A 23,853-nucleotide genomic window follows, 5' to 3' on the forward strand; every position below is an offset into this window, starting at 1 on the left:
GATCCAGTTTATTCCAGCTGGATTTTCTCATTGGGTCTGGTTCGGATGACAACAGCACGTATGAGCTACATGGCCTCAACTCTAACATACTCAAGGTTCCCTTTTCACCCTACAATGACACTTATACACAACCCACTTACATCCCATTTTTAAAGCAATTTGATGCCCAAACTGATATATAAAGGAGAAATGAGAAGAAAATAGTGGTTTAATACATGTATTTTGATCTGTGATGCTCAAGCATGTGGCCCAAGGAACTTCACTGAAGGCAACGGAGTTACAAGTGGGGACTTAAAGGAGAGGATCAGAAGCCATTTCAAACAAGACATACCAGAAAAATCAAATAGCAGAGGTGAGCACTAAATAAAAATCAGCACTGCATTAATAATTGATAAGACCTTGTGGAAGTTCTCTGTAAGTGTCGGCGGGGTATCTGCCAGCCTTGTAACATGTGGGATGACACTCCACTGTGTGACATCCCTGAGCACTGCTGGACACCCAGCTCTCCTGGACTCCATCTACCAATGACAGCAACAACCAAAACTATCCCTCCATTTGTACAACGCCCTGGGGGAAGGGTCCCGGACTCCCCCTCCACCTCAAGCCTAGGGGGAGCAATCCTCTTCGAGGTGCAGGCAGGCATTGGAAGATTGACAGGGGCATCTGATTACCCATAGCCAGGCACACCGTGCCTCACCCAGCCCCCAAACCAGCACTCCGAAGGCAACCAACTGGGCATTCTGTGTGCAGGGTGTGCCCTCCCCCGCCCAGCGTCCCTGCACAGGACAGGGTACACAAGACATCCAGTCCACCTTATTCTCAGTGGGAGGGTTGTAAATTAAGCACGTGACACAGCAACCTGCATGTATCCTCTAACACTCCCTAAAACTTACCCGTGCACAGGCACCAGACTAGAAATGAGCATACAGACCCTTAGTCTACCCAACAAGCAGACTTGTTCTCTAGTCTTGGAGCAGGCGTCTATGTCTTTAATTGGGGTGCCCATGAGGGGTGCTTACCCTGAGAGCTGCCACGCTGTGAGGAAGCTCACGCTGCTTGGGGAGGCCACGTGTAGGTGTTCCCGCTGACAGTCGCCATCAACCACTGGATATCTGGGTGAGCCAGCCTTCAGATGATGTCAGCGCCCTTGCCCTTGAGCCACCCCAGCCTTTGAATCTTCCAGATGAGGTCCCAGACATCATGGAACAGACAGAGGTCATCACGCAATAGCTGCATCTGAATTTCTGACCCACAGAATGAGGAGTAAAATTCTGTATGCTTTTGCCTGCTGCTGCTAAGTCACTTCAGTCGTGTCCGACTCTGTGCGACCCCATAGATGGCAGCCCACCAGGCTCCCCCGTCCCTGGGATTCTCCCTAAGTGGCATTAAATGGCAGCACATTTCCATGTATCTTTCAACAATTCAAGATCACTCAGCTCCACAAAAGGCCCATGCTAGCAGACACACACCAGAACCGAGACTGACCCAGCAAAAAGCAAAACCAACCCCACACTCGATCAGCACTTTAGTCCAGAGGCCAGAGGCAAAGCCCCTGGTTTAAGTTACTTCTCCTAAAAGAACATTGTAGATGAATTCTTGAGGGTTAAATATAAGATGGATTCTGCCAAAGGGGCTCTGGAGGGACTTGTGGCTAGACAGAGGAGCTGAATTCTCTGGAAGGATACGCAGGGGGTAGTGACTGTCCAGAGGAGCCAACAGTGAGTGAACTCAGAGACCTCAGCCGTCCTCCTTGGCACATGTGAAAGGCGGGCTCTGGGGGCAGATGTGTGGTGTCAGATGATGGTGCAGCCACAGCAGCATCTCTCAGGGTAATCTGCCACATATACTTGGTGGTCAGTGCCATAGATGTAGTAGGCGTCAGTCTTTCCTTGGTACCAGTAACGAACTTCTGTGAGGGGGATCAGCTCCAGGGTCTGGCGCTGAGGAAACAGTTGGCAAAAAGAAAACCTCAGCATTCTGTTCAAGTCACTCAGCTCCTCAAGAACCCTCTGTAGCTCCCTACTTCCTTCAGGAGGAATTTCATGCTCTGGAGTTGTCATTTTGGCCCAGACCTGTCTTCCAGATGCATCTCCTTCTAGGTGCCTTCACTCACCTAAAGCTCTGCCCCAAACTGACTTCTCATCTTTAACCATCACCTGATTCTAAGTTTCATCAAGTGAGGGCACAGGCATCCCCAGGGGAGTTTCAGGATGTAGGGAAAGTCACCAGCCCAAAACAGGGCATCTAACAGGACATTTTTAGATGGGGGTGGGGAGACAGTGGGGTAGAGAAAATTGGAGGGTAAAGTCATTGTAAACATTTTTATATTAAGACAACCACGGAGATATTAGGAAAGGAGACATTAGGGCCCCACGTATGACAGCTGCCTCCTAACTGGATTCTACTTGCTAATGTCTTAACCCTGAGCAAAATATCAGCATGAATCTTGGTCTATAGATGCCGACCCAAAAGACAATCTGGGGCAAAGATTCACAGAAGTGTTCCCCCATTACATCTCTTTTAAAAAAAATTGCATGTCTGCCCCTAGTTCACCCCTCCCGGCTCCAGGACCACCACACAAATGGCCTGTGTCACCTGAGATGGGGCTGTGCCATCATAGAAAGCCCAGGAGACCCAGGATGTAGATGGAGGCCTGCCGCCAACATACTGTGTGATCTTGGGTAGTCAGTGCCCCTTTGCCAAATGAAGGCTTCAAAAGGACTCCAATTGCCAGCCTCAGCAGTGAAAACATCCCAGGAGAACAATCTGTATCCACAAACTGCTAAAATCGTGTCATGATCCTCTTGCTCAATCCCAAAACAGATACCTCAATATTTGGGGGTCTTCATTGTAGTGCCCCCAGAATATACAGGGCTGCAGGAGCAAGGGTCCTTAGGTGCCAATCTGGGGTCCTCTCTGGATGGGGCTGCAGACAAGGCATCACCTCCAGGTGAACAGCCACTGAGGCATGGCTGACACTCAAGAGTACTGCTTACACTGCATCACCCCAGTGCCTGACCACCCTGCTCTGGATCCCCAACCCCTTCACCCATTTTCCCTGGGAGCCCTTGCTTAACAAAATAACGAGCACACAGATCCTTGTCTCAGAGCTTCTTCTGTACAGCCCAACCTAATGCAAGGTCCAGCCACACCCATTTACAGATGAGGACATAGAGGCCCATGGACAGAAGCGAGGGTTCAAAAGCCGTGACCATGTGCCAGAACCAGGAGGCAGAGCCTGACCTGGTAAGCGACCTGTCCCTGCAGTGGTTGCCAGGTGAAAAGCACCCTGAGTCCCTCAGCAGATAGCCCTGCAAACGTTCCCTGGCTTTCAGAGAGTCACTTGTGTGCCTTGAATGTGGTGGATAATAACATATTCCTTAGAGTTGAAATATTTGAGTTCTACTCCTGGGCTCTTCCACTAAGAAGCTGTGTGTCCTTACCTAAATTATTCCACTCTCTGGGCCCCCTCTGATTTATTGGAAAAGTCATGGTTTGAAGTAGACCAGAGGTAGCTGAGGATGCCCACAGGCTATAATCAGCCTGGCAACCCATACAGTGTTCTTAGCATTTTTTAAAATGTTGTTCTTAATATTGAAAAACTGGAAAGTTTCATATAAAAATGTGGACTTCAGAAGGTCTAAAATTTCTGCCCCACAGAGTTGAGGGGAGGCCTAGCCTTCTGGATAAGGGGCCCTCCCACCCACAGAACCATCCACAGAACCACCCACAGAACCACCCACCCTGCCAGCCTTTGCGTTTGCAGTGCCCCTGTATCATGCTGAGGTTCATTCCAGCTCCAAGAGGGTCACTATTAAGTTAAATGCATCCTTTTCTCTCTTGCAAATAGGGTAGATGTGCAGAGAGAAGGGGACTACTCATTGCAAAGGGAAGAGAAGGACACTTCCCTCGTGGTCCAGTGGTTAAGAATCCACCCTGCAATGCAGGGGTGTGTGGGGGGTACCTGTTTGAGCCCTGTTTGAGGAACTAAGATCCCACACGAGGCAGAGCAATTAAGCCCAATGCGACAACTAGATAGTCCATGTGTGCACTGCGTGCTCAGTCGTATCCAACTCTTCGCGATCCCATGGCCTGTAGCCCACCAGGTGCCCCTATCCATGGAATTCTCCAGGCAAGAATAATGGAGTGGGTTGCCGTTTCCTTCTCCATAAGCCACAACAAAAGATCCCGCATGATGTAACTAAGATCCGACACAGCCAAATAAAAGTATTTTTAATCTTTTTTTTAAAGGGAAAGGAAGGAATACTGACATTTTAAGTATCAGGTTCCAGGCGGTTAAAGCAAATGATCTCATTCTTTCAAAATCCTCTGAGGCGACGGTAGCACCTTTTTCACAGGTAAGAAACAGAACTGCAAGGAGTTCGCAGCTGGTGTGGGGCCACTTTGGGATACGGGAGAGCCAGGATCTGCACCCAGGCTGTCAGACTCGGACCCCGGGGAGACTCCTCACCAAGTTCAGGCGCTGGGCTTCAGGCTCGAGCGTTCGTTTTCCCGCCCCGCTTCCTTTACACACACACCCACGTCCCTGCCCACACTCCACGCCGCTTCTGGAGGCGCGATGGGCAGCACTGCCGCCGCGTGGCCACGAGGGTACAGCCGCCCACCTGCCCCGGTCCAGCAGCCGGGCCAAGCCCTGGGAGACTTGGCAAGAGCCCTGTGGGGTCACACACTGCGTTCCAGCCCTGCCTTCCACCCTAGATCTCGAGCCTTCCCGTCCCCTCTCTGAATACCAGGGGGTGAGAATCAAAATCACACTGAGCCACATTCTTGCGTGAAACCCTGCAAGCTTCCTGTCGCTCTCTGGATAAATTAATCCAAACCTCTCCCTGTGGCGTTCGGCTGGCCCGCCCTGCTCTCTGCCCTCCGGCCACTGTGGCCCCAAGTCAGTCCCCAGTACCTCCGTGCTCCTCCCACTGGGGCCCCTTCCCTCCCCGACCCCCATCCTCCCGCCCTGCCACTCTAGGCAAGGAGCCTCCCTGCAGAGGGAAGGGCCCACTCCCTCCTTTGTGTCCGCAGGGCAGTGCCCTGGAGCCCCAGCCCAGCCGGCACCTCGCCTCCCACAAGCCCGGACCCCCTCAGCTCACCTGCTGCAGGACGCGGGCCCGGGAGGCCAGGGCGGCGCTGTGTTCTGAGATGCCGCGCCTGGAGGCCAGAGAGATCTCTCGCAGGGGGAAGTCCACAATGGGATACACCTAGGGGAGATGCAGACCACCTGAGCCGAAGCCTCAGCACCGGGAGCCTTAGCGGCTGATGGGAGCACGAGCCCAAAGAGAGCAGGGCCCGGGCCAGGGGCGCGTGGGATGGGTGGGACTTTTTAAATCTCCACGGACCCTCGATCCAACCAAAGAGGAGGGTTGTTGACAGAGTACTCCCCCACCCAGCAAGACCTTTGCTGCTGCCTAACTCAGGTTGAGGGTGGCTGCAGAGCTTCCTAGAGCGGTGATGCATGAAGTGAGCCTTTAGGAAACAGAGCGACTGGGGCAAGTTAAGAAGGCTAAGGATTATAGTGCAGTCATAAAGAAGGAGACCCTGCCGTTTTTAACAGCATGGATGGCGAAGGGCATTATGTTAAGTGGGGTCAGTTAGAGAAAGATAAATATCCTATGATCTCATTTATATGTAGAATTAAAAACGAAAAACCAAACTTCTAGATGTGGAGAGTGTACTGATGGTTACCAGAGATGGTAATGGGAGTGGGGCGGGGGGAGTGGGTGAGGGGGGTCAATTAGTACAAACTTCCAGCTATAAATACATCTTGGGGATGTAAATTACAGAGCTGTGACTACAGATGATAATACTGGATTGCATATTTGAAAGCTGCTGAGAGTAGCTCATAAAAATTCTCATCACAAGAAAAAAAAATTTAACTGTATGGTGATGGATGTCAAACTAGATATATTTACCAGCCAGCCAATCTGAAACAGCCACAGACTGTAAAAAGAGAAAGGAAGGAAGAAAAGAAAAGAGAAATAAGGAAAAACTGACCCTCCCAATAAACCTCTCTGCAGATGTCCTAGAAAAGCCACATTCCCTTACCAGGTGGACAGCAGGGGGCAGCAAATCTTTTCTGTAAAGGGTCAGAGTAAACATTCAGGCTTTGAAGGCCATAGGGTCTCTGTCCCAACTGCTCAACTCTGCCCTTGAAGTATAAAAGCAGCCACAGACAGTACACAAATGAGCTGTGCTCCAATAAAACTTTATTTATAAAAGGCAGGGTGAGGGCCAGAGTGTGCCAGCCCCCAGCCTACAGATGCTCCCTGATCTGGCTGCTGGCACCTGTTGCATCTCAGCTCCTTGCTCTGGCCAGTTCACTGCCCCCCAGTCCCCCTCTCTGCTGCTCCCTCTGCTGGACACCTTACTCCTGTTGTCACGCTGTCCACCTGCTCCCAGCACCACTCCCCACCCCAATACCTCTGCCCCTTCCTGTCTTTCTACCATACAACACTGTGAAGAAAATGCCATTATCATCTTTGCCCTCAACAACTGTGAGATCTAAGGGCAGAGATTCTGTTTTCCAGGATCCCCAGGGTCTAGCATAGTGCCTTGCATAGGAGGAAGGTCTCAAGATTTGCTCAGGGGAAGAAGGGAAGAAAAGAGGGAAAGAAAAGGAACAGGGGAAGGATGGAAGGTTGACGATGTAAAACTCAAAACAGAAGTAGCCCTGAAGGGTCCCAGCAGCTTCTCTCCTGCCTGGAAAGCTCTGCTCCTGCCCAGTCTCTGGATGAAGGCAAAGCCTGCAGAACCGGAAGACCCGGGCTCACCAAGGAAGGAGGGACCCAGCTCCCTTTGGGGCAGTTGCAAAGCCCTCCTCACCGTTGTGTTTTCGTCCTTAAAGAGGGTCTCTCCTCTGGCTTTAGCAAGCAGCTCCCCAGGGCAGTCCAGCTGGTGTGCAGACACAAACTCAAATAGGCTGTTTTTCCTGGAAGTGAGGAGGATGAGAGATGGAGCCGGGGGGTTGGGTTAAGAACATGGCCTTGGCGTCAGGCAACCCCGGGCAGGGGGGCTTGCCATGCTGCCCTTGGGACCTTGGGACCACGCTTTAGCCTCTCTGGGCCTCAGCAGCCTCACCTGTAAGTTGGGAAACTAGTCAGGTGCTGATCTAGCAAGGTGCCTAAAGGGAAAAACCCTGAATGTGTGTGAGCTTTCCTGACATGGGAACTCAGGACCTGGGATTCCGATCTCCCAGCAGGTGCCTGCACTGTGAAAGCCCCAGTCAAGCGGACCTCCTCTGCAGACACCACTGCAGGCCATGCGCCACCCCAGCCACCACCCCACCAGGCCACGGCACAGAGAGGCACACATACCACACGATGACCAGCTGGATGAAGTGCAGCAGCTTCTTCTCGCCCTTACAGGTGGCACAGGTCTTGTTCCCCCTCCCCGAGCACGTGCTGCATCTGAGAGGGCCCCGATGGTAACAGACAGTTTGGCATCCCAGTGGCTCCGGGGCCCTTGCCCTACTTCCGTCCTCAGAAAGGTGGGCTGCGGTGGGCAAGGCTTGCTTCCACATGCCCACCATCTAGACCTCCTGCTTCTCATAGCAGTGCTCCAACCTCCTACTGGAGACCACCCTTCTCCCCCCTCCCCAGAGCCTACACGGTTCAAGGGCTTGTGCCCCATCCCTCCTGTGACCAGCCTGAGACTTCAGCCTGGCCAACCAGTTCATTCCATCTCTGTCACCACAGGGCTGATACAAAGTCTGACACATGAGCCAGCTGGGTGTACTGAGATCTACCTCAGAACTTTTGTTGGAACTATCAAGAAAGGGTCATCCTTTTCTACTGAGGTTGCCAAGCTTGGAGCTGCTTGTGGCCACCTCTGCCACCACAGGAGATAACCTGCCTGAGAATGAGGCCAAAACAAAGGAAAGCAGAGTGTGGGCTCGGAGACAGATCCCTGATGATGTCACTTTAGCACCTGGATCCAGCTATACCTGAAGTCATTCCGAAAATCTATTCCTAGACCTTTCCACTGCATGCGCCTACAAGTTTACTATTTTCCTAAAGCCAGTTTGAATTGGAGTTGTTTTACTTTTTAAGTGAAAGAAACCTGAGTTTCCTTCCAAATCTAAGATCTTCTTTACCAATCACAGGTGGCAGATCCTCCAAAGCTCACCATCTGGCTTGTTAGAAGGATGGCCTGGGCCTTGGTGAGCCCAAAGTGTCATTAACCAATGCACCTGTTAAAGAGTTTCACTCCTTGGGGCTTCTCGTTCCCTTTTAAAAATTTATAAATACATGAAAGGCCATCATTTCCAAAATGGGCAACAGCCCACTGACTGCAAAGTCCTGCGAACAGGCGCTTTGCTGATTTAGCCAATCAGACGACCTTCCTTGGTTCCTCCTCCATTTAGTCCCTGCAGTGGGTTACAGATAGGGTGTGCCCAGGCCTGGATCCTCAGAGTTAAGAGTCTCACCCTGGGTGCTTTGCTGTATTCACTTCCCCTCCACGTGAGCAGGAAGAGGTCTCTCTTCACCTACTCTCCCTTCCTCCCGAAAGTGCCTCATCCCTCCCACCCACAGATTGCCTGACGGGCTCCATCTGGTCTGGAGAAACACTCTCCAAGGTGACAGGCACCTACAATGCCCAGAGCTCTGGGGACACAGGGGTGACAAGACGGATCGCACACCCACTTGCCTTCCTGAGGGCAGGGAGTGACAAGCAAGAACACCCACGAGGGCAAACTCAGCTCCTCAGCTCTGGCTGGGGAGCCCCGGCTTACCTCCGCCTGCCAGACCCCGAACACATCTGACACCGCCGGGCAGACTTGGCTTTGCGCTTGGCGCCACTGCAGGAGGAGCACCGAACCTGCAGACACACGCAGCCTCAGCCCCCACCTGCCTCCCGGTAGCAGGCACAGGGTGTCCTGAGACCCGGCTCCAGTCCAGACTGTGGCCTTCCCCAAGACACTTCCCCACTCCCTCTCCCTGGGCCTCCGCCCCTTGTCTGTAAAAGACCCTGCATCTTCACGTCCCTGTTTTTTCTCAGACATTCGCCTCTGCTGCTCTTCTCTGATGACCACGACCCCCAGGGACCATCCCAGACCAAGCAGCCATGGCCAGAAGAGGCGGGAAGATGGGCAGGCTGCCCCTCTGGTATTGGGGGTAACAGTTCAGTCTTAGAAAAGCCCCCAGAGGTGGGCCAGGTTATACCCCTATAGTAGGCTCAGGGTGGGCTCTGGAGCCATTCCAGGGAAAGCCTGAGGGACAATTCAGGAGGAGGGGAGAGGGGCGGGAACAGCAAAGGCCACGGGGAGGGGGCTCTGGGGAGGAGGCGAGGGCAGGAGTGAGGCCACAGGAGACACAGAGCTGGCGCAGCCACAGCCACTCCCAGCCGCGCCCCGCAGGGGCACAGAGCTGGCACAGCCAGAGCCGGACCCCGCAGGGGCACAGAGCTGGCACAGCCAGAGCCGGACCCCGCAGGGGCACAGAGCTGGTGGAGCGATGAGCGTGCAGCAGGTGGAGGTGGGCGGAAGGGAGGCAGGCAGGTAAAGGAAGGAAAATGCTCAGCTTAGAGCAGCAAGTGGTCAGAGTGTATCCAAAAGGTTGGGGCACAAATGGGGAGGTGGGAGATCTGAGAACACACAAGGGGTATGGACTTCCTGCTGGGATAGCCAGTGGCCTGCAGGAGTCTGCAGAGAACTCTGATGCCACAAGGGCCTGGATGGTACTGAAGGGCCCGTGATGGGCTGAATAGTATATGTTATCCCCTCACCCCCGGACTCACAATGAGCAGAACCTCAGCATTTGGCCTTATTTGCAATCATCTTTGCAGATGTAATTAGTAACAGTGAGGCCACACTGCAGAAGGGGTGGACTCTGTGTCCAGTGACCCATGTCCCTGTGGGAAGGCAGAGACCCACACGTGGAGAAGCCAGGGGATGACGGAGGCAGAGGTGGGGTGAGGCAGCTACAGGCCGAGGATGGCCAGCTGCCGCCAGAAGTCAAGAGGAAGGATGAGGTGGCGCCTGCCTCAGAGCCTCCCAGAACTAACCCTGCCGACACCTTGATTTTGGATTCCGGCCTCCAGAACTCTGAGGGAATAAATTTGTTGCTTTAAGCCACCCAGTCTGTGTTCCTTTATCACAGCTGCCCCAGGAAACTAATCCAAGGCCCAAGTCTTGTCCCTCCGAGGCCCTGAATGTCACTTCTCGGCACTTGCACCTCCTGGGCACCTGTCACTCTGTCCCACAGACAGAGGGTCCCTGCAAGGAGCACCCCAGGTCTCTGTCCTGCAGCTGCACTGAGCAGATACTCAATAAATGTTTGTAGGTGGAGGAGGAAAAAAGAGAATAAAAATCATGAAGCATCAAAGTGAAATAAAGTCAGCAGAGGGCACCCAATCCAACGTCCCCATTTTACAGGCAGGAAAATGGAGGCTGGGGCAGGGAGGATGACTTGACTGAGATCCCAGTGTTAGTGCAGAGAGCCCCAGGCCCTAGCCCAGCACTCCATCCCCACAGGGCCCTGCTCCCACACATCACCTACCTACCAACAGCAATGTGGGACTCACCGTGCCAGCCCCGTGGCAGCCACTGCACTTGTAGCGTCCACGCCCGTGGCATTTGTGGCATTCCTGGGAGTAAATGCTCTGCTTGATCCAGTTTCCCAGGAACCAGCAGTTCCTGATTTCACTACCCCCACCCCCAGGATGTCAGTATCCTAAATAAATGTACAGCAGTTCAGGCCACAGTGGGAAGATGGCCATTCGCTCATGACAAGGATTCCAAAGAGCCTTGAATGCCAAGCCAAGGAGGTCACAGTAGCATCTCCTTGGAGCTCCAGACAGTCTGTCCTAGATGCTAAGACAGGGAGACCTGATCTCTGACTTCCATGTCTTAACTCATACTCCCAGGCTAAACCACAAAAGCAGGTATCCTTTGCCTAACAGGTGACTAAAGGAGTCTTTGGAAACAGAAGCCATTAAAAAAATAAATAAAAAACAGGGTTATTTTTGCAAAAGGCAGTGAGCTAGCTACTGGAATCCAATAACTGAATCAAAATAGCTTTTCTGCCCTGGAGAACAGAACGAAACACTTTCTTGATCTCTCAAAGTTGTTTTTGTTTTACGACACTGTGAAAACTCAGAGGGCAAAATGACACGCTTGAATGAAGTTCTAAAGTGAAAACAAGGTAGGTAATTAGATGAGAACATAACATAAAACATCTCGGCTGTGTTTTTACAACACACTAGGCTACCCTCCGGAGAAGGCAATGGCAAGCCACTCCAATACTCTTGGCTGGAAAATGGCATGGATGGAGGAACCTGGTAGGCTGCAGTCCGTGGGGATGCTAAAGGTCGGACACGACTGAGCGACTTCACTTTCACTTTTCACTTTTCACACATTGGAGAAGGAAATGGCAACCCACTCCAGTGTTCTTGCCTGGAGGATCCCAGGGATGGGGGAGCCAGGTGGGCTTCCATCTATGGGGTTGCACAGAGTCAGACACAACTGAAGTGACTTAGCAGTAGCAGGCTACCCTCACTGCCTGTCCTGATTACATTTCTGTGAAACAGCACGGATGTCGAATTCTGCTCCCCTGATGACTTTCATTAAAAAAGAATCCCATGATGCCTTAATTTTATTTTATATTTGTTTCATTCAGCTATTTACCGATGGGCAAAAAAAATAAAAATAAAAAGGATAAAAACACTCAGATGGCCTAAGAATATGAATGCTCACTATTTAAAGCTGGTGACAATTTCATACCACCCTGTTGCTATGTGAATGCTCCCTACTCTGCGTGGAATTTTGTATGAGACTACATCCCATAGACGGGTTTTCTTAGAGTTCTGTGCATTTGAGGGGCAAGGAATGAACCACAGCCTAGACTCTCAGTTTCCTTTCCAAAAGGATAAAGTTTGAAGAAACCGCAGTGCCAGAATAACCAGCTCAGAGAGGAGTAAAGTCTCTAATAAACAAGTTACCTTGACCAATGATGAGTGAGGGACTTGGAACCTCCTAGTGTCTTCCTGAAACATTGGGGGAACCTGGACCTTGATGTCCCAGAGCCTGGGGGAAGTTCCTCTTTGTGGCCCATCCACGGAGTGATCTGACAGAGAAAGGGGTCATTTTGAGACCAGCAGACAGCTAGGAATGCCAGCTTTCACTTATTCATCAAACAGTCTGGACCTTCACCTGGTACCAGGTATTGGGCTCAACCCCAGGGCTGAGGGGCTGGTAGGTACAGGTCCCCTTAGAGCCTGTGGTTAAGAACCTAAGCTCTGAAGTTGAACAGACCTGGCTGACTCCTATTTCTTTGTACTGCCTGGCTGCAGAAGCCCGCACCAGCTCCTCTCCCTCTCTGCCCTGCAATTCTCTCCTCTCTAAACGGGGGATAATTGTGCCACCTACCAAGGCAGATGGTAGTAAAACTGAGTAGCAGAAGGCATGCCAATGCTTATTAGCCCAGGGCTAGTACCTGCTGCGGAGAAGGCGATGGCACCCCACTCCAGTACTCTTGCCTAGAAAATCGCATGGACAGAGGAGCCTGGTGGGCTGCAGTCCATGGGGTCGCTACTAGTCGGACACGACTGAGCGACTTCACTTTCACTTTTCACTTTCATGCATTGGAGAAGGAAATGGCAACCCACTCCGGTGTTCTTGCCTGGAGAATCCCAGGGACGGCGGAGCCTGGTGGGCTGCCGTCTATGGGGTCGCACAGAGTCGGACACGACTGAAGCGACTTAGCAGCAGCAGCAGTACATGCTGAGAGATCAATAAACAAGGACTAGAATTGCCACCCTCACCACTCCCACCATCTCCTTCTTTCTTGTCCTCCTCCTCCATTCAAGGAGGCAGACTCGGCAACGACCACGATACAGTGGAACATGACACGGTAAGGGCTTTGGCCAAGAGCTGAGTGACTGAAGGGTTCTGAAAACTCAGAAGATGGACTCCCTCTGCTGGGCAGGAGGTATCAGGAGAGGAAATCTTCAAAGGCTTCCTAAAAGAGGGGACCCGTGAGCTGAACCTTGAAGGACAGACCACAGTGGTCAGCATGGAAAGCAGGTAGAGCGCAGAGCTTCCCAGGCAGACAGCCCTAAGCCTTTGGGTGCTCCAGCAGAGGGCGGGGTGGCGCACTGAACAAGGAGGGGGTCTAGAGACTCGGGGAGGCGCGGGGGGTGGCCTGGGAGGCCGGCAGACGCCCGAGCACACTTGCTTCCTTTGCTATCTGGCCCCAGGTGGCAGCACCAGCCTGTGGCCAAAGATGAACACTAGACTTTTTCAGGATCTCCTGCATACCACTTCTTGGACAAGGAAGCATTTGCTAAACTCAGCTCTGGGGAGGCTCGGAAGAAAGGCTACGCTGTCGTTTTATAGGAAATCAGGCTCAGGGCAGCAGGGTATCTTCCTCACGGTTAGTAGCTAAGACAAGTCCTGACATTCACCACCAGCCCAGTCCATATCTGCTCCCAGTTACACCGATATCAGACAATTCACTTACTGGTAAAGGGCTGAAAAGTCCACTCACTTATCCTGGATTCACTGAAGGTCTCCAATCGATACTGGAAAGAAAAAACAACATGTTCACACTCAGGCCCTTAGGCAGACAGAGCCTTATGCAGAAAATGAGGCTTCCCACCCCTGGGCTCATCATGCCATGCACAGCACCCAAGGGCTGCTCCAAACAGGCTGGCAGTAGTGACTTCTCACAGATGGCCCAGGGCACTCCTGCAGGGGTCACTCAGTCTGAGGAAGTGTCCCCTGACCGGCGCACAACTGGGCAACTTCAGCTCCCTGTTTCTTTACACATAGAAATGGTCTATCAGGTAAGTTTTGGAGCAAAAACCTCCTTTTGACAGATGGAGGCTGCCAGAATCAGCCACTCTGAGCATCCCCTTGGAGGAATTTATCTTCCTGATGCCCAGACCTTCCTTCCTTCTTGAGCCTCATCCTCAGGATCACAAAACGGAAGGGATCTTGGACATTGCCCAGCTCCTCCTTTCCCATGTGAGGAAAGGGATGCTCATCAGAGGTCTGGTGACTTGCCTGAGGTCACACAGCCACACGGAGACCTTTACCCCAGATCCCTGCTCTGACCACTCCTTGAGAGGCCGATTATGTGACTGCGTGCCCTCTCAGGGAAAGCTACGCCAGTGACACAGGACACGTGAACTGACACCTGACCGGGTCAAGGCAGAAGGCAACAGAGGTGCGTCTATGGTCTCAGGACCAGACGCAGGCCCACCCGGGAGCCTCAGGCCCAGGGGTGATGAATAAATGACCCTTGGCACAGATGAGACTTGGGGAGGCAGAGGAGCTGGGATCAGGGCAGGAGCTGGTCCTTCCATCCCTCTGGTGAACGGGTTAGTTGTGTCTTAAAAAACAAGACTTTGGAGCCAGCAAATCCAGTTTGAATCCCAGCTTGGTCACTTCTAGTTTCGTGTTTGGGGGCAAGCAACTCCACTTCTATAAACATCCAGTTCCTCCTCTTAACTGGTGATGACAATTATCTACAGTGCAAGGCAGCTACGAGGATTTGGTAAGACATATGGAATGTGCTTTCCATAATGCCCGGGGCATTCAAGCTGCTTCGCGGTGACAGATACTCATGATTCCTTGTATTGTTCCTCACTGCAAACCCGGGAAGTGACAGAACCAATGTCACCACCAGTCACACACACATGGCCCCCCACGATTCCTTTCCCCCGGCCTCCCTAGACCCCGCCGGCCACCCCTCACCCGACACAGGTTCTGCTGCTTCAGCTCCAGGATGACGAGGTCGCCGGCGGCTGCGCTGCCATAACAGCACTTGGAGTTCACGAAGCTAAGGAGGGCTTCCCGGGCCACCTCTTCTGTCACCACGGGGACTCTGCCGGGGACCGAGAAGAGGGGCAATAAGTCTGGGGACACCCCGCGGGCTCATTCAGGCCAGCCAGCTCCCTCCCTGTGCAGATGTTAACCGAAGACTGGAGACTGGGGGGGCAGGGAGTTGGGGGCGCCATGGTCCCCAGCAGGGGTAGAGCCCTCGGGCGTCCACCTGGGCAGGGTGTCTCCGGCATCAGGAACTGTGTGAACAGACAGCCGATGGGAAAGTGGCACCGTCTAGAGGACAGAAATGTACTTTAGCTGGAGTGTGGAGCTGGGAGAAGGGCTGATAGAACCTTAGAACTTGAATAAAATAAAAACCAAAAAGAAAAAGATGAATGATGTCATTTTATAAATATGGAAAACTAAGATCCAGAGAAGAGGTCACATAGCTAGACAGAGGCAGAGTTAGGCAGACAAGATTCCTGCTCTCGGGAGCTGTGAGCAGTGCTCAGGAGGAGACCCCAGTCGAGAACCTTCTGACAGTGGTGTCCAGGCAGACTTCCCGTGAGCCTGCAGCAGGAGAGCAGCGCTGGGTTGGAAGGCAGATGACAAGTGACCCTTCCTCGGCCTCCTCTCTGGAAGACTCCCCTGAGGCCCAGCGGACCTGTCCCTCCTCAGCAAAAGCCCTCCTGCCCTATCACCGCCATAGGCAGGGGCCCCTTCCTCCTTCTTCCCCTCTCATCTTCATATTCTTCTCCATGGCAGCCCAACTCCAAACGTAAGCCCTGCATTCATATACACTTGTCCGCAGCACCCCCGGCCCAGGGCACAGAGAGGTCTGTGCACCCATTCAGATGGTGCACAGCAGAGAATGTGGGGACTGGGGCGGCTGGGATGAGTCCACAGAGGAAGTGGGTCCGTGGGCACACAGGGCGGGTGGCCAACGAGCAGAAGGGAAGTGGTCCAGGCAGCAGCAGGGCGAGGAACCCGGAGGGCACCCTCAGAGGCAGGACATCGTCTGTCTAGACTTACAACAGGCATGGCTCCTTATTGGGTCCACACACACCTGGCTGGGCAGCCGGAGCGCCTCCCTGAGTCCTCCACACAAGGAGGGCCTGCTCCAGGGAGCAGAGCAAGGGTGGCAGACTTTTCTAAAGGCTTATAGAGCAAATGTTTTAGGCTTTGTGGGTCATATGGCCTCTGTGTCACCACTCAGCTCCTCTGTCCCAGTGTAAAGTCTGCCACAGACACTAAGGGGAAAAAAATGCGCGGCCATGTACCAATAGGCAGTGGACCCGATCATTTGCAACCCATCATCTAGACTAGAGTTTTCAACCCTCTTGAGGTAGCCAGACAGCTTGGAAAGCTTGGACAAGTACACATTCGCAAGTTCCATCCCAGGAGAACCTAATCAAGTAGGACTGAACTCTGAGGCACAGTCTAGGTTGAAATCTGTGGCCCCTGAGATCTCCAAGAAGGGCTCTCAGGGGGCAAAGGTGACCGAGGGATTGTCATGCATGACCCCATGTGATGGCTCCCCGGGGGTCACCAGAGCTCACCTGTGTTCCAGAAATGAGGACCAGCATCTTTGTTCCTGGGGTCTCCCTGTGGTCTCTGAAGGTGGGAAGAATATCTGGTGTCCTGGAGGAGAGGGGAGGAGTCAGGGTTCAACAGTCTGGCTTCAGGGCACAGGTATTTGTGGGATGAAAGAAGGGAAAATGGGCCGAATGTGAGAAAGAGCAGATGAAGAAGGAGGGTTCCAAGACCAGCAGCATCCTGGTCTTAAATGGAGATGGACGTGGTCATGGAATGCCCAAGGACACAGGGCCTATGCTCCTGTCCTCCAGTTCCCTCCAAACAGTGACAAGGGGCTTCCCAGGGTCCCCAGGGGACAGGGGAGCTCTCCCAGGCCAGCCAATTCCACACACACCCCCTCAACAACATCACCCCTGGAAGAGGCTGGAAGACCCAAGACCCTACAGACCACACACTTACTGTCCCCTTGAAGGACCCAGTCACAGCTGGGCAGCGTCTCCAGGAGCTCTGCCGGGGGCGCCAGAGGACTCTCAGCCTCGAAACTGAGGTCAACCACACCTGAGGGAGAACAGGCAGCGCTGAGCCTCGGGGAGGAAGGGGCCTCGGCAACTCAACAGGCAGCTGACAAGTGAGGGCCAGTGCATGGTGAAGAGCCTCGAGGTTTAAGTCAGTCTCACTCTGGCCCCCACTGGCCCCCTGGGACACACACACACATCTGCAGGGCGGGTGGTGATGGGGTGGGTGATGAGAGCAGCGGGAGTAATAATAACGAGGAGAAGAACATGAGGAAGGGCCGCTCCTGCTTGTTAGCACCTTCTCTGCGCCGGTCATCAGGATGGGTGCTTCATAAGCAGTATCATATTCCAGGGGACAGACACTGAGTAACACGTGGGCACACTTCTACAAAGCTCTGCTCATCACAAGACAGGTCTCTGCTTCCCTTGAGCCTGGGCAGGCTTGTGACCGCTTCACCAAGGGAACACAGGGAGCAGAGACGAGAACTGCAGCTCCTACTTGTGGCCTCCTGAAGCCAGCCCTCTTGATGCCTGAGCTGCCAGGTAAGAAATCAGACCATTCCACTGGAGAGGCCAACTGGAAATACCCACAGACTATGTGGACAGGGACCCAGTGGTATCCTGCCTTCTCCAAGAACCCTGCCAAGCCACCAGGAATATGAGCAGAGACATTTTGGGCCCTGTAGTCCAGATCACTGCTTGCCAGATCACTGACCCTTTAACGGACTGCATGTCTGTATCCCCCCAAAATTCATATGTTGAAACCCACACCCTCAATGGAGCTGGGGCCTTTTGGAGGTGATAAGGTTGACAGAAGTTCTTAAGGATGGAGTTCCGTGATGGGATCAAAGTTCTAAGCAGGTTGCTTTCTGCTATATGAGCAACCGGTGAGAAGGCAGCTGTCTACCAGCCAGGTGCTGTGTCTGCAAACTGGAAACTCAGGACAACTCGTGAAGCACCCCCGACCCACGGTGCCTCACCTCACCATCTCTCCTGCAGGTGCAGAAGGCAGGACTTCTAACTTCACTTGACATGAGCAGTGTGAGGCTCAGAGAAGTTATTCCAGTATCTGAGGATGCACATTGCTAGAGTTAGAGGACAGAGGCTCCTTGCTCCAGTTCTAGCCCACGGGGCCATCCATCAAACCCATTCCCCCATGCTGGGGGACAAGGATCCCTCAGCTCTGTCTTTCTAGTGGTCAACTGACCACAGGAAGTTGACTTTAGAGGGTGAGCTGATAAGCAGTTAGTGGAAAGGGATTCTCTGCATTAAGTCACTGAACCCCACTCGATTCAAGCTTTCAATGGATCCACCTCATCTCCTGGATCCTTCTCTCTTTTTTCTTTTGCAGTTCTTTAAAGCCTGCTGCTCTTTATCACTACAAAAATAAAATTAATATGTTCTGTCCTTTAGAGATTAATAAAAACAAAGGCAAGAGGAATAAGAAGATCTTGTTCAAAAGTAGAACAGCCTAGGTCATCTGGAAGTAGAGATAGATGGCAGGTAGTAAGGAAGCCTGAAATTTTGAAATTCAGGTCAAGAACAGTGGGGAAAGAGGGGATGTAATTAAAACAAATCAAAAACCTTGGCTCAACCACCTCCCCCATTAGGAATGTACTTGTCCTCTGACAGTAAGAAATACTTATGGATCTCTTCAAGTTCTGTCTCCTGGGAGGAAACTTTCAAAGGAAGCAGAAATAGAAGGACATTTGTAGATGTAGAGTACCTTTCTTAGCTGGAAAACTATATCTGTAAGTGAACGATTCTGCTGAGACCCTGGGGAAAGCCCTGGGACAGATGTGGGTATGATGTAAAGTGACATCATCCCAAACCTTTGAGCACCTGTTGCTGTGTCCTGAAATCCCAGGATGAGAATTCACCTGAAATTAGTTGAACCTTGGTTCTCAATATTATTTTGCTTCTAATGAGTTTATTAGCATTCTCAGCAACTCTAGCCACCAGGCACCCAGGGATCAGCAAACATTTTCTACCAATCAGTTCAGTTCTGTTCAGCCACTCACAAGTGTCCAACTCTTTGCAACCCCATGGACTGCAGCATACCAGGCTTCCCTGTCCATCACCAGCTCCTGGAGTTTGCTCAAACTCATGTCCATCGAGTCAGTGATGCCATCCAACCATCTCATCCCCTTCTGCTCCTGTTTTCAGTCTTTCCCAGCATCAGGATCTTTTCCAATGAGTCACTTCTTCGCATTAGGTGGCCAAAGTATTGGAGCTTTAACTTCAGCATCAGTCCTTCCAATGAATATTCAGGACTGATTTCCTTTCGGATTGATTGGTTTGATCTCCTTGCAGTCCAAGGGACTCTCAAGAGTCTCCTCCAGCCCCTCAGTTCAAAAACATCATTTCTTTGATGCTCAGCTTTCTTTATGGTCCAGCTCTCACATCCATACATGACCACTGGGAAAACATAATTCCAAAGCTTTGAACACCTGTTGCTGTGTCCTACAAATAACCAGGTGGTGATTTCAGACTATGGGCTGTACAGTCTGCCTCAGCCATTGTGCCCTGAAAGTAGCTGCAGACAATAGACAATTGAATAAGTGTGGTTTGGTTCCAATTAAACTTTACAAAACTGGCAGTGGGTGAGCTTTGATTCATGAGCCATATTATGCCCACCCTGACCTGCCACATACTTGTGCGGCTGGGTTTGAAGGGGATCAGGAGGGTGGAGGCTGGAATTTGAGACTTTCTGGGGCGGGGTCCATGCTCATTCATTGCAGTATCTATGAGTCCAGTCAAAAGAATTAAAGATGAGGGGCAGGGTTGGATTGCAGCATGAGGTGACTAGACTCAGAATCCCTGGGCATAGTGGTTAGGAATCTGGGCTCTGATATGCCACTATCTGAGCCAGGTAATACATGACACTGTCAGACACACATCCTCCCAACACTCAACCTCCCCAGCTGTGAAAGAGAGAGCAGGGGATATTAGGGCACATTTGAACTGTGGTGCTGGAGAAGACTCTTGAGAGTCCCTTGGACTGCAAGGAGATCCAACCAGTCCATTCTAAAGGAGATGAGTCCTGGGTGTTCATTGGAAGGACTGATGCTAAAGCTGAAACTCCAATACTTTGGCTACCTCATGCAATGAGTTGACTCACTGGAAAAGACTCTGATGCTGGGAGGGATTGGGGGTGGGAGGAGACAGGGATGACAGAGGATGAGATGGCTGGATGGCATCACCGACTCGATGGACATGAGTTTGAGTGAACTCCAGGAGTTGGTGATGGACAGGGAGGCCTGGAGTGCTGTGATTCACGGGGTCACAGAGAGTCGGTCACGACTGAGAGACTGAACTGAACTGGACTGAAAGAAACAATGTGTATACAGCTCTCAGCCCCAAGCCTGGCGTGTACAACGTGCCTGGTCAATGCCTGGGACCTGAGGAGGGCAGGTCTTCTTCTTTCTTTGTGCTCCTTTAAGCCAGAGGACCAGAGTGAAAATGTCAAACATGAAAAAAAAGGCAAGGTTATCACAGCCCCATTCCCTGGGAGGCCACCACCCACCCGGAAGTCTTGATTCTGATGGGGCATCAACACTCTGCTGGACAAAGGAGACAAGGAAATGCCACGTGGCCACTCTGTCCTGCTAGAAACCAAACAAAGCAGCAGGAAGAGGGAAAGAATAAGAGGTGGGAAACTCAGAGCTCCATCCATCAACTGGGAGTCACCCTGACCTCTGGCAACATGTCAGAGCTAAATTAACCTCCCCATTATGTTATAGACAAGAATAAAAACCTCCAGGCTGAAGCACGGTCTGATGCATCATTTCCTGGGCAGATCGCATCAGGCACAACAGGAATGAGGACGTCACGGGACATTGTGTGGCGCCCAGTATGGGGAGCTCTGATGGGTGCCACCAGCCTCATCACCATTTCCGCGATGTTTGGCTGCGTTCCAAGGCGGTCGTCTAGCTGGACCACTGCCCCCTAACAATGCTGGGCCTGGTTTGGGGATGTGCCACGGTCTCTCTTGCACCTCATGACAACCACTTTTGTAGAAGGACCCCATTTTGTAGAAGGACAAGATGGGGTTCAGAGATGTGATTTGAGACAATGAGCTCACAGCAGAGACAGAAACACTACTTAGAACTCAGAGCCTGACTCCAAGCCCCACGGCCTTTCCATTCGGGTGGACATCCCACTGCCCCAGGCACACAGGTCAAGTGGTTGCCAAGAGAGCCTCTCAAAGGGCTACCCAGGTTGTGTTTCTATTCACCAGACACCAGCTGCTTTTCTTTTGTATAGAAAGGAATTTTTCTTGTGGAGACAGGAACAATTCATGGATAACCCCTCAAGTTTCTGTTTTTAAAATGTCATTCCTTTGATGTCAGAGGTTCAAAGGAGTCAATGTCCCCTGCTCCTGATTAATCATTGTTAAAGCACTGAAATTTGATGGAGGTGATGCTAAAAGTGACTTCCATGTGGATGCCACATCCCAGAATGTCCCTACCCATGCCTTCTTTGGTATCAAAGTATGTCACTGGAGGAATGTATTGTCTCTGAAGCTCCTCCACATTATGGACACAAAAACCAAGGAGATAAAACTTTAGTGACCAGGAAGGGTAACTCAGTTGGCTAAAGGGGATACCGTCTTTCACTAAGAAGGGACATTTAAATTATACAAGTCCCACAGCAGCCTTCCTTTCTGAAACCAGGAAAAATTTTACCTAGTTTCAGATTTCATCAACTGAGTTTCTAAAAAATTTCTGAACCATCTCGCACCTGGCAGTTGACCCAAAGTGCCGGCTTGAGGTTCAATTGTGTTGGAAATCAGCATACAGAGTGACCCTACAGCAGAATAAGGGGTTTTAGAATTTTAAGGGAACTAAAAAGAGTTCACCTTCCTCTTACCTTGCTTACCAAAAAGCCTGAGGCCCAAAGAGAAAGAGCACAGTAATAGTATTTCCGATTGAGAGCAGTTTAAAGTTCTAGGGGACGTAATCCGATCATTTTCTGATCATTTACTCCATGCCTACTCTGGGCTAAGTGATATACTGGGCACTTCACATTAAAATTAATCTTTCACAAATTATACAAGATGACACAATGTCTATTTTTTTCTTGGGGGAAATAATGCTCAGAGAGGTTTAGTGACTTAGGAAAAGTCACCCAGCAATTAGGCAGCACTTGGATTTGAATTCAACTCTGACATAGCCCATATCTACTACAACAAAATCCAAATACAAATGGAAAGTTAATGAGCAGTGTTTCTAAGATGAAAGATTTCAATCAACTATTAGCAGAAACTTATTACAATAATACTATGGATACACAATTCCAACATATCAGAGGTGAGAGTATGTCCTCCTCAAATACATGCTAAATTATCTATGTGCATTCTCTCACTTCAATATGAAAAAGGACTTCAAGAAAACATAAACTGAGCTCTCTAAGATTAGCACGTATTCATTTTATACCCCACTGAAGTTCTGAGGCTTGAAGCTCCAAGAAACCAACATTAAAGGCAATAGAAAGTGTTGGGCTTGTAAAGGACCTTCAAAGTCACCAAGTTCAGTAACTCTGAAAATGTGCTAGTGTCAAAGGCCTCTCTGAGATTCAAATGAGACCTGTGGATGCCCTACCCCAACCCAACACACACAGAGCACAGATACATAATATTTTGCCCGCGACTTCATGGTCCTCAAATTAAGAACTCCTGACCAATTTCCTTTTATAGTTGGGAAACTGAGGCTCAGAGAGGTTAAATGACTTGCCCAAGATCACACAGCCAACTGACAGCAGGGCTAGTACTTGAATCCTAGCCTCCCGATTTTAAATCTGATACTCTACTATCCAAATTTAGGATCACACATTTCTGTTTTAAAACACAGCACATCTCTTCTGAAAATACCACTTCCTTTGTTATTTCTTTAAATAGTTATCAGGTTCCATTGTATTTCTGTCCCAGGAAGGACAAGATGGACTTGCCTGGTGGTTTAGATGATAAAGAATCTGCCTGCAATGCCGGAGGACCCAGGTTCAATCCCTGGGTCAGGAAGATCCCCTGGAGAGAGGAATGGCTACCCACTCCAGTGTTCCTGCCTGGAGAATTCCATGGACCAAGCAGCCTGGAGGGCTGTAATCCATGGGGTCACAAAGAGTCAGATGTGACCGAGTGACTAACTCCACGACTACGGACAAGATGGGGTTACCTGGGCTCTGTTTGGTGAGTGGCAATGAACAAGCCACCTTCTTGTTAGAGGGAGATCACACATAAAAACCTCTCACTGACATTTCTTTAAAATTAACTTCACCTAAGAACCGATGCAACTGTCACTGAAATGGGAACCCTGATATTCAGGCTCACATTTGGCTCTGGAGAATGGGGGTGGGGACCAACTATCAATCAGAAAAAGGAAGGATAAAGAACCTTAAGATTCAGATAGTGTTAAAAGATTAGGGAGGAAAGTCCTCACCTTGGTTTCTGCCTTCCTTTTCCACTGCGCAGGGGTACCAATTGAAGAACAGCCCACAGGCTGCAAGTGGGCTTTTCAGGCAAGAAGAAGGAAGGAAGGAAGGAAGGGATGCTCTAGCAACACAGACGCAGAACCAAGACAGTGCTCAGGGCAGCAGAGAGATTTCAATTCAATGTCCCCTGGAAGCGGCACCCTTTGCCCTAACCGGCTGTACTTACTGTCATCGTCACTCAGATCCCTGTCCATGGTCCAGATGTCCAGTCAAGGAAGTGTCTGCCCTCCTAGTGGGCCCAGGCCGCTGGGATCTGAGGGACCACCCTTGGCCCCTCCCAGAACAGCGGGCCCATTGTTGCCCAATTTAAATACAACAGAGGGAAACATCTGCAGGGAAGCACTGAGCCCATTGGAGCACTGCTCGGGTCTAAGTGCTGCTCTTGGGGCTCCTTCTCACAAAATCCTCTACTTGCCAGGCTTGTGCTACCAATCTCCTGCATCCTCACACAGTCCTATGAGACAGGCACTTCCATGGAGCTCATTTTTCTGAGCAAGAATCCAAATCTTCATCTGTCTAGACTCTTAAGTCAGAGTT

The 23,853-nt window shown here is 51.2% G+C and overlaps 1 protein-coding gene across 1 annotated transcript; it reads right to left on the bottom strand.

The window, feature by feature from the left end:
* Positions 1-209: 209 nt before the first annotated feature.
* Positions 210-23,592, bottom strand: SSUH2 (ssu-2 homolog). The gene is made up of 12 exons (XM_055413367.2): positions 23,483-23,592; positions 16,772-16,870; positions 16,336-16,417; positions 14,708-14,837; positions 13,470-13,530; positions 11,950-12,074; positions 10,534-10,596; positions 8,744-8,829; positions 7,326-7,418; positions 6,835-6,940; positions 5,106-5,213; positions 210-1,940 (listed from the first exon to the last, which is right to left on the bottom strand). The coding sequence occupies exons 1-12, from the start codon at positions 23,508-23,510 to the stop codon at positions 1,794-1,796; spliced, it is 1,128 nt and encodes a 375-aa protein (XP_055269342.2). The 5' UTR covers positions 23,511-23,592; the 3' UTR covers positions 210-1,793.
* Between the last annotated feature and the right edge of the window lie 261 nt (positions 23,593-23,853).

The sequence above is a fragment of the Moschus berezovskii genome, chromosome 24 (genome assembly GCF_049115385.1).
Source record: "Moschus berezovskii isolate FMDL1 chromosome 24, NW_MosBer_1.0, whole genome shotgun sequence".
In the NCBI taxonomy this organism is placed as follows: domain Eukaryota; kingdom Metazoa; phylum Chordata; class Mammalia; order Artiodactyla; family Moschidae; genus Moschus; species Moschus berezovskii.